Source organism: Mugil cephalus, chromosome 7, assembly GCF_022458985.1.
Source record: "Mugil cephalus isolate CIBA_MC_2020 chromosome 7, CIBA_Mcephalus_1.1, whole genome shotgun sequence".
Classification (NCBI taxonomy): Eukaryota; Metazoa; Chordata; class Actinopteri; order Mugiliformes; family Mugilidae; genus Mugil; species Mugil cephalus.
Genome location: NC_061776.1, coordinates 14,156,214 through 14,170,982, shown reverse-complemented (window position 1 = coordinate 14,170,982; position 14,769 = coordinate 14,156,214). Strand labels below are relative to the sequence as shown.

Below are 14,769 nucleotides of genomic sequence, written 5' to 3'. Positions count from 1 at the left end.
TCCTGCATCAAGTTACCTAGTCCCTGGCTTGCTTACAACTTTAATTACCACTTTTTATGTACTTGTAACCAGTGGTCCGTTTTGACGGCAGCAATAGTGAGAAAAGCACAGGTTAACGATGGCTGAATTTCATTGAACCAATTCCAGGATCATGTTCTTGTGTCTTCACATCTTACTGGAACAGATTACAGATGTGACCCTTAAGGGAATTTAGACACTGTCAACGTCATTTGTCACATGTGTTTTTGCAAGCATAAATGGCTTTAAATTAGATAAATAATCACCCAAATGGAAAACTTAAAAAAGGAGAAATCCACACTACCAACCCAAAGCCTAAATGCCACTCCACACAGGAAGCAGACAAACTCCAGTGCTGTCAGATGTACTTGCTGCTGAGCCTACATGGAAACTATTTTTATCAACTAAATCTCAGCTGTCAGTCAGGCTGCTGTACACAGTTTGTCCATCTCCTTTCAGCAACACTGCATCGCAGACAGACTGCTTCACATTTTACTTTTAATGTGTTTTCTCAGGAAGTGCAATAAGCTGTAAAGAAGCAGGAGCTATTTCGGTGAATAAGTAAAAGGCTCGTTCCTTTCTGACAATGTAATGTAACTCAGAGTCGGGAGACTTCTATTGAACTGTTTTATAAGAGGTGGAGAACTCCAAAAATTTGGTTATTTTTATAAAACAACTGTTGCCACATCAAAAAACACCCAGTCAAGGATCGAATATTTAGGTGGCTTTTGCTCGTACATGAGGTTGCTGTTTCTTCACAGATCCATCAGTAAATAAAGGACTTCTCCACAGCAGCAAGAAATGACTGTGGGCACTGTAGTACTTAGTGTATCAAAATCGCCATAATAAAAAAACTAAACCCCGCAGGATTGTCACATCATCCAAAAGAACAAAACTGAACAGCAATATGCTGAGAAGTAGCAATTATCTCTCCTCCAAAAACACACAAGTAATAACAAAGATTTCTCCGTTCACAGGTCGTCAAGGAGACGGACCGATGTCACTCACCCACTGAGCACGACTATGAAGTCCATGACGTTCCAGCCGTTCCTCAGATAGGAGCCTTTGTGGAAAACAAAGCCAAGCGCCACCAGCTTGATCCCCGCCTCGAAGCAGAAAATCCCAATGAAGTATGGCTCTGTTTTCTCCTGCGGGTGTAAATTAAATATACACATCAGCAAGATCTACATGTCAGTCATGGACAATGTCTCAGCTATAATCTGTAGGGTTCAAACACATATACCAACTGCACGATTGCACATAGTCTTAGACAATCAACGGATGCACGCACAGTATGGGTGCAGAAGACGTTTCTGTGGAGATTGATTAAAATTGTGCTAAAAAGTGCTAAATATATGCTAAAATACTATTACCATATCTCACTCTTGTCTCTTCCTATAAACCAAATAACATTTTTGATGATTCATATGGAAATGAATCTATCCAAACAAATCTAATCTGGGATGACAGGAGGAAGTGAGCTTTACCTCCTCTTGATGTTACGGTCTATGTGACTGAGGTGTGGGTGGGGATGGACACGTCAACGTTCGGACGCACCGGATACACATCAGCTAGCAACAAAGGTCGACTGCAAAGATTACAGTCGAGGTTCCAGCCTGCGTGTACGTCCTGCAGGTGCGCGATAGGAAATAACACTTCATACCAGCAGGTGGCACTAGTCTATATCCGTCGTTCATAAGGGGGGAACTGGAAGAGTTGCTATTAGCAATTGGAGACACTGGGAAGAAATACAAAACGTCTAGAGCTGGCCTCTCTGATAACCTGTGATAGCTCGTCTACAGCGTCTGCTTCAGTCAGAAGTGAGGTATCATATTAGAGGAATTAAAGAAGCTCTACCTTCCACTTTAATGTAAATTTAAAACACCCATTTCCCCCCAATAAATCTGCAGATTATAGCACCATCCTCCCAACTCCCAGATGTCCTGGTTTTGTTTTCTGCCCATGTCAGAAGCTCAGGATATTAAAATATAAAAAAAAAACATGTTTCGTCCTCACCAGCCTCTTTGCCATGGGGGTCTTGTCCTCTCCGGGGAGGTGCTGCTCCAAGGCCAGGACAACACAGTTAGCGGTGATGGTGGCCAGGATCATGTACTCAAACGGTGTAAAGGCCTCAGAGTTAAGGATGGTTCTTTCGTCACAATGTGAGGGCAAAACTGACACATAAAAATTAAAAAATTATGAAAAAAGAAAAACATTCCACTGCTGAAAAATAATCTTAATACAGTTTGAATCATATTCTTAATAACAGATTATTTATATAGACAGTTGGTATTTTGGAAAAATAAAATCTATCTATCTATGTATAATTATGTCATGGTTCATATTCTCTGCTACTAGAAGCAATCCGTTAGAGAGATTGCAGTATCCATGGCAACCAGATTTTAAAAGTGCTTTTCATGAAGAGAAAAGAGAGCAGGTTAGGGAGGGAACAAGAGCGCTGTGAAGTCACCTTGGCCTGAGCGGTCTAACTACAGCAAACAGTTCTCACGGCTCCTTTCACTGCCAGCAGCAGATTGAGTCATTTATCTCTGTGTCTCTGTTTGATGAACTTCAAATATCACCTCCTCTCCAAAGGAAAGCAGCTCAGTGTGCGACACTCTTAAGTGCAACAATTCAGCTACAGATTAAAGATTAAACTGTCTGTCTGTCTTTGGGAAAGTTCTGATCGGTAGATCAAATTATTTAAACCAAAATCGCTAGCACCAGCTCTAAAGAGACAACAAAACATTGAATATTGTTCATTTTAACAATTGTTTACACATGAACAGATAGTACACAGATGATTTCTTGTTTTTAAACATGTTTAAGCACTTAAATGTTTCAGATCAAAAAATTTTAAATACTAGTCAAAGACAACACAAGTAAACACAAAATGCAGTTTATAAATGAATGTTCTTATTATTAGGGGAAAAGAAAATCCGGACCTACATGGCTCTGTGTGAAAAAGTGATCGCTTCCTAAACCTAATAACTGGTTGGTCCACCCTTAGCAGCAACAACTGCAATCAAGGGTTTGCAACAACTTGCAATGAGTCTTTCACAGCACCGTGGAGGAATTTTGACCCACTCGTCTTTGCAGAATTGTTGTAATTCAGCCACACTGGAGGGTTTTCCAGCATGAACCACCTCTTTAAGGTCACGCCGCAGCATCTCAGTAGGAGTCAGGTCAGGACTTCGACTAGGCCACTCAAAAGTCTTTATGTTGTTTTTTCTTCAGTCATTCAGAGGCGGACTCGCTGTTCTGGACCATTGTCCTCCTGCAGAACCCAAGTTCTCTTCAGCCTGAGGTCACAAACAGACGGCCAGACATTTTCCTTCAGGATTGTTTGGTAGACGGCAGAATTCATGGTTCCATTTATCAAAGCAAGTCTTCCAGGTCCTGAAGCAGCAAAACAGCCCCAGACCATCACACCACCAAAGTTTACTGATGGCATGATGATCTGTTTCTGAAATGTGGTGTTACTTTTACTCCAGATGTAAGGGGATACACACCTTCTAAAAAGTTCAGCTTTTGTCTCGTCAGTCATGAACAGTGAGTGTAAATAAGGCAAGTGAGGCCTGCAGTTCTTTGGATGTTGTTGTGGGGTCTTTTGTGACCTCTTGGATCAATCGTCACTGGGGTAATTTTGGGTGGCGGGCCACTCCTGGGAAGGTTCACCACTGCTCCATGTTTTCAACATTTGTGGATAACGGCTCTGACTGTGAATCGCTGGAGCCCCAAAGCTTTAGAAATGGATTTATAACCTTTTCCAGACTGGTAGAGCTCAATTACTTTCATTCTCATTTGTTTATGAATTTCTTTGGATCTCGGCATGACGCCTAGCTTTTGAGGATCTTTTGGTCTACTTCACTTTGTCACTTGTCAGGCAGATCCTATTTAAGTGATTTCTTGGTTGAGAACAGGTGTTTCAGTAACCAGGCCTGGGTGTGGCTAGAGAAGCTGAACTCAGGTGTGATAAACCACAGTTAGGTTTTAACAGGAGGGGCCACATAGGTTTGGATTTTTTATTTTTTCAGCCTTTAATAATTAAAACCTTCATTTAAAAACTGCATTTTGTGTTTACTTTTGTTGTCTTGGTCTCATATTTAAATTTGTGTGATGATCTGAAGCCTTGAGGTGTGACAAGTGGGGAAAAAAAGAAAGAAATCAGGAAGGGGGCCAATATGACATAGTGTAAGATAACTAGCTTTGTTGGTTTTGTAGGAGCTAAATCCCGTGTATGTGTGCGTATATGTCTGTGTACACATACGCAAGTCTCGAAGATACCGCCTGCATCCATGTGTAAAGCGGCTGGATCTGTGAGACTGTGTGCCCCGACATTTGTGACTTTCAGTCCCGCGGCGTTCCCATGAGGAAGGTGCTCCTCGTTATTAATTTTCCTGCCTTGAGTGAAACGGGGTCACTGACTCACAAAGGAGCGCTGAGATGGGGGCCTCTGGGACCAACACTGACTCACGTTGACAAGTCCACATTGTTGCCACTGAAAGTGGTTGAAAATAGCTAAAGTGGGAAACACTTAATAAATCTCGCCCACTGTTAGCTGTTAACACGCAAACCCGTCATCATGCAAGTTTTAAGCCCATTTAGAGCAAATCAAGTCCACTGCTGGGAGCCATTTTGCATACGATGAAGGGAGCCACCTCAAACAGCATACACTTGAATCTCTGGATTTACCTGGTTCTGGTTTGCTTTTTTCCCCTCATGTGATTTAATGTCAGTGGATAGACCACAGGGTTTTATAATAAGTAGAACCGAGCACATCCAAATAGGGCTGCAACTAACATCCATCACCCTTATTGACATAACCTTCTTCAGGTCTGAAATATATTGACAAAAAGTGAAAAATGCTTCAATCGCTATCACTGAAAGCACAAGATGACACTTTAAAACAAGCAGTTTTTGTCTACAAGCCTCAAATATTTCCAACAGTGAATCACGATAAAGAAGCCGAACAAGAAAATTATTTCCACTTCCGCTTGAGGAAAAATGTTTCGCCGACTCTCTGAGCTGTTGCAGGTGAACTTACGTCAGTAATTCATGGAGTGTGATGGATTACATAACTGAATAGAGCTTTGGGAGTCTGCTAGAGAGTCTTCATGTTTAATGCAAATGAATTATAATCAGCACTGACCAAAAATAAGCAGCTAATCCTCACAGCATAGAAGCTAAAAGCAGAGAATTCCAACTTTGGAACAATCACCCAATTAAATCTGTGTCCATCGACCTAAAAGCAGAGAATTCCAACTTTGGAACAATCACCCAATTAAATCTGTGTCCATCGACTAATCTATTAGCTGCTGAAACTTCAACGGCGATGCAGAATGTTTTAGTACTTGCAGGAGGACAGGGAGGGGGTGCATCTCATTTAACTACACGGTGCAATAAATGTCCCAGCAGCTGCTACTAAACTCGTGTGATTTGCTGTATTGCTCTGGTACGCTTGCAGCCACACACAAATCTGCTTTGCACCTCACAGCCTCAGAACTTGGACGTTACGGGTCTCACCCAGTCACCCTCTGACATGTGCTGCTTTCACAGCCCACAATCCACAGCAGCGCGGCCGGCCAGCTCTCTCCCACATAGCTCTGCCTCTGTGATACAGACAGTCACATTGCTGTTCTGCCAGTGGCCAGCTAGTCTTGACCACTAGACCCACTCCCACACACCCCACAGAGCCTGTGGTTAGGTAACAGTGGGAGACTGGCATGCTGCACTGGAGGGGGTGTAAGACAGGAGGAGCAGTGGGAAGATATGGCAACAGAGAAAATGTTGCTGAACAAAACACTCCAACATGTATTATATCGGGACTCAAACCAAGATAAATAGGAATAAATAGCGAGCGAGCATCTTAGGCTTTCTTGTTAATGCATGCAGATGGGAGAGATCACGTCCCAGATAAGCTCTGTAGAGGTCCAGGAGACAGCAGAGAAAAGGCTGCCTGGTGGATTTGAACCGACACCTACTCACGGCCAGGTTCATATTCCAATGAGCACTAAGGCATCAGAGATGTGCCTACATGCCACCCCCACAGTGAGCAGAGCTGCATGTAATGATCACCACATGCTAACTTTCTGTCTTCTGCCAGCGCTGGAGCAAACGGAGCTCCACAGACGAATGAATAAGTTACACAGCAGTTACCACGAGGAGGTTAAATTCAGCTAAGGAGGGGGATTAACTAACAGTTGGAAATCAAGAAGCAGATGAGCAGAGACACCGAACAAAGCGGGTGCAGGGCAGCATGTTACAAGAAAGTCATGCACAACAACACATGGTCAGCATGCTTCATCTCAGATTGCACTTTCCAGACATGATGCCCCACTCAGGAGAACAGCTTTTAATCTGCAGCCTCTGTCCATGGTGCTGAACTGACAGCAGCCTTCTTTGGCTATTTCTGACCCCGAGGAAAGACCGTACATTATTTTATGTAAGGATATGGCCACTCGATTATTCGCCTTGCGTACTTCCTAATGATGTTATCCTCTGCAAATATGAAGAGCGACCTGTTGACGGTGAGGCAGTTCTGCCGGTGGGGGACGGGGTTGTACAGAGCCATGGTCCGGGCCCGCTGCGCCTTGGCTTGTTTCATGGAAGCCGTGAGTCCCGCAGTCGCCGCGTCCTGTCCCTCTCCGCCGCGCTCCAAGTCCCCATCCCCGGAGTCCACCGCGGTGGGAGCGGACTCGTCTCCAAACCGAGCCATTCTACAAAGAGACGAGGAGACGATCGGCTTAGAGTGTTTCACTTAAAATGAGGGAGAGAAAAAAGAAGAGAAGTGCGAAAAATCCTCCACCTTCAATCCGGAGCTTTTCGATTCCCCCCACCCAAAAAAGTTACAGATTCCTGTCACTCCATATCCACAAAAGAGGAGGAGAAATACCGTGGCAGTCACCTGGCTTACGTTTCACGAAAACCTTCCATGCACTATGAGATGATTCAAGTGCACAAGAAAAAAAAAAGAAAAACAACCTCTGTTATTCCATCTGTTTAACCGCGCGTAAAAATCACCCCGTGGCAACTTTTAACGCTAACGCGTCTCTAAACTCGAGCGTCAAAAAATAAAATAAGAATCCACTGAGTTTATACTTTTTAATTTTTTAGCGACATCCGAGCTCGCTTTCGATCTCACACGCCGGGAGCTGTGTGGCCAGACACTATTCTGCGCTCGTCAGACGCCGATATCCGAGGGAAGTCTTTCAAAACTTTACGCATCCTCTCGACCCAACTTGACAAAAGGGAGATCTCGTGCAACGGGAAGCCACTCTAACGCGTCTGAACCTGAATCCCCTCGTCTTCGCTTAATCTGGCAAGTGGAGAAAATGTAGCAGGAAGGCTGCTTGAATGGCTATCACTCTGTCTTATCACCTACTGGAAAACGATCAGCCAGGAGCACATACGCACCGGCAGCCCCCTCCCACAGTACTATTTCGTGGCGATTTCAAAATCCATCTGAATGAAAGCCGGTGGAGAGGAGGGACGTGCATTTTGTTACCATAGCAATTAGAGTTTGTTGAGGATGAACAAAACACTGAAGGAGGCTATATACAGTAGGCTGTGTGGGTATGTGCTTCAAAAACAATTATGTAAAGATGTTTATGGTCGCTGTGGGCAAAGAGAGGAGTGTGAAAAAAATGAAATAAAATAAACACCAACCAAGACAATGCCCAGATTAAGATAACAGGTGCGAGGATATGTGGGTAGAAGGAGCAAGCAAAAGAGAGCCCGCGCAGAGAACGAGCTGCTCTTTGTATGAGCTCCACATTTTAAGCACCGTTTCGGGAAGCATTGTCTTATTTTCATTAACGGAGGCAGACTATTAAAACGTTTAAAAAGTAGGCCATTGTGCTAATACTGGAGTAAAAGTCAGGAGTAAAAATAGAGCATGAAATAGATCTTAGGGCTGCTCCCTTTTCGAGGGGAAAGCAGAAGAAAGCAGGGTCTTCTTCACACTCAGTGCCACAAGTGAGACCTCATTAGGCAACTGGGCTCTCTCGCTCCATCTGCTGCTCTCCCCCTCCTCCCCCACCGTTTCTGAAGATGACCACTTCAGCCCCCACAGACGTGATATTATTCAACCGAGACTTGTTTCATGCCCGCTTGTCACCATTTAAAAAAAAACAGCTGATGGTCCGCTTCATGTCCCCCAAAATATCCCTCCTCGCCGCTGACTGACAGCACAATTCAGGTATCACAGCGTGCAGACGGGCTTAGACCGGGGGTGGGGTGGGGTTGGGAAAGCAAGCCAAGACAGAGAGTGACAAATTCATGCCTGGCAAACAAGTCGAGATCGGGGAGGGGGGGAGAAGGGGAAATAAGGGATTTAACGGGAGCTATGAATAAGTTCCCCAACAAACTCAGCCGTAACTTTGTTCTCGTCTCCCTAATCTGTATGGAGCAAGCGGGCGTGCCACTTCACGCGAAGCAGGGCAGCAACAAAAAGCTACAGTGACCTCTCAGGGGCAGGAGTGCATGATAAACAGCATGCAACATCTACTAACTCGTCTCTACTTTCTGCTTAAAAACATCTTTTATGAATGTTAATTACAACAAAAAAAAAAAAAAAGATCATCTACTTGTATGTTGCCCAACAACAATATTTGTCCATCTCTGGAAACAGTGCATGTCTAAGTGTGTGCATGTGTGTGTTGTGCATGTGAGTTTGTGTGTGTGTGTGCAGCTCTCTCTTTGCTGTTGTTTCCATAGCGACATAGCTCTCTTGAATTCCTGCTCCGTTCTTTTCATTTCTGCCAACAAAAGCCATGTTGCACAACAGAGCAACCTCTTCCTACAGAAATCTGTTTCTCCCAACACACACGCACAAACACACACACACACAGGCACACACACGCCTCCCCAGCAGGGTCACCGGACAGCTTGAGGGAGGAGACCGACGGAGCCCCGTGGGGGCACCTTCACTGCACCGATGATCCAAGATGCTGCACAGATGACCAGGTGTAAGTCTGCTTTAAGGGTGTTTGGCTTTTGTTCACGGCCTACTCACAAGAGTTCTAAATATAGCCGTGCAGAGAGCAGGGTGCATCAGATCGATTCAGACGGAGCCTGAACTTTGAGCCGGATGAACTTTGCAGAAAAAAGGGGTCACTCTTGGTCACATAAGAGGTGCAAGAAAATGATGCACGTGCGGATCTGAACAGTAAACAGCATCTTCGGAGGAACATGCAGGGGAAGGTGGAAGAAGCGAGTCTGCAGGTGACATGCACCGCAAGGTAAAACGTTAATGGGCGTACTTTGTGCCAGAACTCTGAAGAGCATTTATATAATTGCAGACAGGCTTTCACCCAACATTGACTGGAGTGGTTTTAGCATTTTATTTTTCTCTCTGTTCCCTAGCAACAGACATCCTCTAGTACTGAGTTATGTCAGTTTGATTCGACCAATAACTGCCGCTTATATCATCGCATACCGGTGAGAAATATGCCACTTTATGATCAGTGAATGGATACAGAGCGAAGGTCCAAACATACCAAAAAGAAAAAAAAATTAAATAAAAAAAAAAGAATAAATGATGTTGGACATAGCTTACTCTTTTCTTAGGAGGGGAAAAAACATGCTACACTTAAAAATCTGTTATAGTGCAATGTCAATAAATAATTGTGTCTTTTATTATTATGTCTTTTGCCTTCATAAGGTTTAGTTTTTTGGGGGGAAGCTCAACAAAGTCCAAACTCTCCCGTTTGGGTCTGAAAGCATCATAATCTGCCTCCCTGCTGCTCCTCTACTCTGATTCCCTAGCATCCCCTAATGGACAAATAACCACAATACAATACATGCACAGTAAAAAAAAAAAAAAAAACAATTGGGCCACTTCTAAAACATCTGTTCTGTTCTCGTGCACACAACTCAAAAGTTTGCAATGAGACACGTGCGTGTTAAGCAAACCTAAATCTGCTCCTGTGTTCCTGGATGTGTAACAGAGAGACGTGGAGCAAAAAAAAAAAAAAACGAGAACATGACAGCACGTCAGAGGAGCAGTGAGTGTAGAGTGGGTTTACCGCGCCGCGTAAAGAGAAATCAGAAAAAGGAGGAGGATGAGGAGGTGGTGGGTGAAGGGGGGGCAGCTTGTTGTGAGGTCGGAGGTTACACTGATGGAGGACCACTCCACGTTCAAGTGGATGGAAGCAGATAATCAGAGCGATGAGGCTCCGGAGTTCACAAGTTCACATGCAAGCACCCCGCACTCCGCCGCTAATAACGCTGCAGACCATGTGATTACACGAAACCGCAGTCACCGCTGTTACACAAGGACATACATATATATATATATATATATATATATATATATATATAAAAATACAAAAAACATCAACTGACGACAGTGCTGGGAACTGATTCTGTGATTCATTGGTGAAAGTGTAACAATACAGTAACATCATAGCAACAAGGGCACATGATGTGCTGCTGTGAAATAAGCACTTTGTATCTGAGCAACAAAAAATACGTGTTATACATTAGACTGGAATGGTTAATCTCTTCAACGCTGTTTTCAGTGTTATGCTGAATGGTTCTCTGTGGAGTTGGTGACAGCCAGCGGCACTATGGTTACACAGCCTTGCCGTCGGCCTCACAGAACCCACCGATGGATAGTCGGCGGTCTGAATAAACTCCAAGAAATTAAACAATGCAGGTTTTAAAAGTCTTCCACGATTTGGGCCTGTTGAGGTTTTATGTAGAGATGGGAAATTGACAATGTAAGCAACCTAAATTCTCCTTTTACATTAAGGAGACACAAGTCAGTATCCAATATGTCTTCATCCGACCACACGGCCAATTTATGACCCACACTTGTTAAGTCATTCAGCTCTAAAAACGTTCTGGGTTGCTCGGGCTTACTCACCAAATGACTGGTTCCCTTAAAACTGTTTTCCTTTTCATGACTTCTTGCTTTTAATGCTTGATTAATGAGTGTCGCTTAAATGCAATGACTGTTCATTAAAGTGGCCGACCTGAGGTCCTCGTTGGTGGCGAGAGCAAATGTCGTTTAACAGCCACAGCTCAGAGACTTATGGGGCAGACAAAGCATCAATTTGTATTTATTTTTTCCATCTCTCAAATTCGCTAATTAAGTGCTTTTAAAATTAAGCTGTGGAAGTGGGAAACATTCAGGTGGTGTTTTTTTTTTGTTGTTGTTGTTTTATTTTTACTAAGCAACCGGAGGCAGAAAGGCTAAATGAAATTATTATTATGATTATGACACTAAACGTTGGTCTCTTTTGACACAGAGAAGCATTTCCTTTCATTTGAAGGTTGTTTTTGGGGCCACCAAACAAATCCATGTCCAAAGTCAGTCTCTTTTTAGCTCAGTTTTGGTCTCCACCGCCGCCTGAAACACCTATCTGTGCCATTTTAGCTTCCAAAGGCTACACTGTGTTTGCCTGATACTGTAGTTGCTAAATTTGCCAGTGTGGTGTTGTGTTCTGGGTCGCTGGTACACGATGATAATAAATCAAATCTCTTTTCTATCCACCGTGGCTGCAAACTAGACTCATGATCACCATTAAACCAAAACTGAAAGGTGCTAATTGCTCAGCGAAGCTCGTTAGAGGACCTGTTGCTTAAACATAAACATAAATACGATTAAGAGCGGCGTTAAGTGAAAACAGAAACGACCTGCGTGTATCCAGTATCTGCTCATCACCCTCCTGAAGCTTGAAGTGCGCCACACCTACAGGTCATTTCGATGACAGATGTTACAGCAGGAAGAAGCGCAGGAATAATTATTACCATCAATGCTGGCTACGTTCCATTTTCAGTTCAGCAGCCTTGTTATTATGCATGCTTGCTCGCCGGCCTGGCTTTTTGGGACCCTTGAACAGAATGAGGACATCATTACGGCTCCTAATTAAGCTCGCTCTTTTCTTCAGCCACAAAAAAAAAAAAAAAAAAGGAGATATTAACTAAAATATTTCAAGCAAATCTGCACAAAGGCTAATAGGTTATGCTGCAAACCCAGCAAGAGAGTGAACTTTCATCCTCCTCCATGGAGACTTGTCATCTTTGCACATGCAATTTTAAAAGGAATCCTTTGACTCCGGATCTCTTTTATACTCACTCCCACTCCTTCCTGCGGGCTTGCGGCGTGCTCTGTATTTTGTGAGCCTGGTGGGCCATGATGATGTCCTTCTGCTCCACGAGTCCGCCGCGTCGCTGCCGCATGCAGGCGGGGCTCAGCGACCCCGAGCCCTGGTCGGACGAGCCCTCTTCGCGAGCGCAAGGCACATCGAAGCTGGCGGCGCGGGGCGGCAGCCGCAGGTACTCGGGAAAAGCCTGAGGGACCTGCAGGGAGCAGGAGCGAGCTCCCTGCGCCAGGCCCGGCCGGGGGGAAGGGCTCGGCTTCCTCCAGGCCTCGGGCTCGGGGAGGGACAGGGACGAGTGGACATGGGCGTCCCTACCCCGTCCACAGCTGCTTGGAGAGCGAAGGTTGGGTGAGAGGGAGAGGGAGAGCGACTGGTCCGAACTGGTGAGCATCTCTACGGAGGTTGGCGGCCGGATGTTTCAGCATATTGCTACGAAACAGGAGGAGAAAGAGGAAGAGGATGAGGACAAATAGGAAGACAATCATTTAGGAAACATGAGACCGCCTCGATCCAGACACACGTAACTCAACAGCTGATGGCTGAAGCTAACCCTTGAACTATTAGTCTGTGGTCCCTGAAAGACACTGGAGGTTCCCAGTCAACGTTTCTCTCGACAACATTGTTGAGTCTGAAGATGTCCTCACTTTTTCGCTTCACGTCATGATCCAGCCAGAAATGTCCACCTGCATGACTCACATCGTCGCTAGCACGGCCGTGGAAGAAAATAACTATTAGCTGAACATCCGCTCTGGTTGACAGTGACTCGTTTCCACTGGTACATGTCGGTCCTGGTAGGGTTTTGGCCAATAAACTCCTAAATGACAAAGGAGCAAATCAAATTCAGGAGGGATGCCACCATTGAACTACTACAGTTCTTCTATACAATCTGCCTGTAACAAAGGCTTTGAACCAGCAGCTAGGCAGAAATAACATAGTAGCAGTATTCTTATGGGTGGGCGGAATAAGACTGTACAGAAAGCAGGGTCTGGGAAAAGTGATGAGACATTCTCAGAGAAGGATGTTTCTCTTTCAAAGCCCCAATTTAGACGCAACACAAGAAAATCGTTATATTGCTGCTGACACTGCCCTGGTCAGCATATGTGTGCGTCTGACACACAGAAATATGGGGAAGATGAGGTGGCAAGGCTGAAGAGAACATTTTTGTTGTTGTTTTTCTTTCTTTTTTTTTGCGGCGAGGCAGTCAGAGACAGACGAAACAAGGCTGTTTCCACTGAGCCGGAGCTGAAAGGAAGATGACTGTGTGTGGAGGAGCCGAAAGCAAAGGCGCGGTGACTCACTCATCAGCAGCAGGGCTCCTCAGACATGAACTGGACACAGTCTGAGTTGAGCCTTGCCCTCGAAACGCGGGCACGGCGGCCGCCTGAAAGCCGGCAGAGGCTCCAAGGTCAGCACACGCATCTAAACTGGTTACAGCTTTTGTGTTCTGCGTCTGATTTTTTTAGCTCGAGGGGACGTGGTGGTCCTGCATCACCGGTCAGTTTCGCAGGCAGAGCTGAGGGGAAATTAGACGTTAAGGCACTTGTTTTGAACAGACACACCTTTGGAAAACACATCTTCAAACTAAAGCGAATAAGATCATCAGTAAGCTGCAGGAGGCAATAATCACTGCTGCAGCACCTTGTCTGTATTAAAGTTAAAGCACTTGTGTGGAGATGCTTTTCCGTTTTAAATTCAAATTTCAGCTCCTGGCTGTGATCTCCTACGCTTTAATTAGTGCAGCCTATACTGGAACAACAGGCGGGCCCCCACTCGCCTAATTTGTGCACGTCAGCTGCAGGTCGACAATCGCTTTAGAAATGCATTAAGTAGCCTGTTAACAGGTATTCCTAATTAGGCTGCCGCTTCTTCCTTCTTTTGTGGAGTTAAGTGTTTGATGAAGGAGAGCAGCAGTCACAACAAGTAGAGATAGACAGCTGCTAAAAATACCCACTGGAGGGAGAGGATCAATGCAGCGCCCAACGACAGGAAACACACACACACACAGAGGAAAAACAAAATATAATCAATTAATTACCGAGATGATTAATGAATTCATTTGACAGCTTTACCTCGAGGTAACGCGCGCTCCTTCATCCTCGCACGGGAGCGATCAGGTGGAAGATCCCGGTTTCAGCTCTCGCTCACTCTCCAAGTCCAAGTTTAGTGGCTCGGGGAGGATTTCGCGTGGATTCCTTGGGTGATGATTGCCGCTGTATGGCTATAAATACCGCGGGGTGGCTGGCAGCCCGAGGAGCGGAGCGCACATGAGCGTAAACAGGCATGGGCACAGGAGCGAGGCATGAGAAGAATCATCTTCACTGAAGCTGTCTGCCGTGATGTGACTCACTTCACGTGGTCCGCAAAAGGAAAAGGCTAATGTAATCAAACTTCCACCTCCCTCTCCCCCCCCCCCTTCCCCCTCCCCTTCCCTCCCGCCCCCACCTTTTTCAAAGAGTTCGTATGCAAGGAGGAGTCTTCTTTACCTGACAGGAGACCGAAGGAGGTTCGGTGAGAGGAATCAAATGCAACAGGTCTTCACATTTGAAGGCGGTGGTCTGCTGGCGTGAGCACTAACGCACAGGTGCTCAGATGTGTAACCACTAGATGGTGGACTAAAGCCACGTACCTGACGCACGGCAGG

General features: G+C 45.2%; 1 protein-coding gene across 7 annotated transcripts in view; it reads right to left on the bottom strand.

The window, feature by feature from the left end:
• Window positions 1-14,512, bottom strand: part of cacna1eb (calcium channel, voltage-dependent, R type, alpha 1E subunit b) — a 53,961-nt gene extending 39,449 nt beyond the window's left edge. For 6 of the 7 annotated variants that reach the window (XM_047589667.1, XM_047589671.1, XM_047589670.1 and 3 more), the window contains exons 1-5: window positions 14,198-14,512; window positions 12,104-12,557; window positions 6,474-6,737; window positions 2,035-2,140; window positions 1,027-1,166 (exon numbers count right to left, since the gene is read on the bottom strand). In XM_047589667.1, coding sequence (XP_047445623.1) covers window positions 1,027-1,166; window positions 2,035-2,140; window positions 6,474-6,737; window positions 12,104-12,519 — 926 coding nt within the window. In that variant the 5' untranslated portion in view covers window positions 12,520-12,557; window positions 14,198-14,512. Of the gene's footprint in view, window positions 1-1,026; window positions 1,167-2,034; window positions 2,141-6,473; window positions 6,738-6,826; window positions 7,459-12,103; window positions 12,558-14,197 lie in introns of those variants that run through there. The other variant, XM_047589672.1, reaches the window with a different exon arrangement.
• Between the last annotated feature and the right edge of the window lie 257 nt (window positions 14,513-14,769).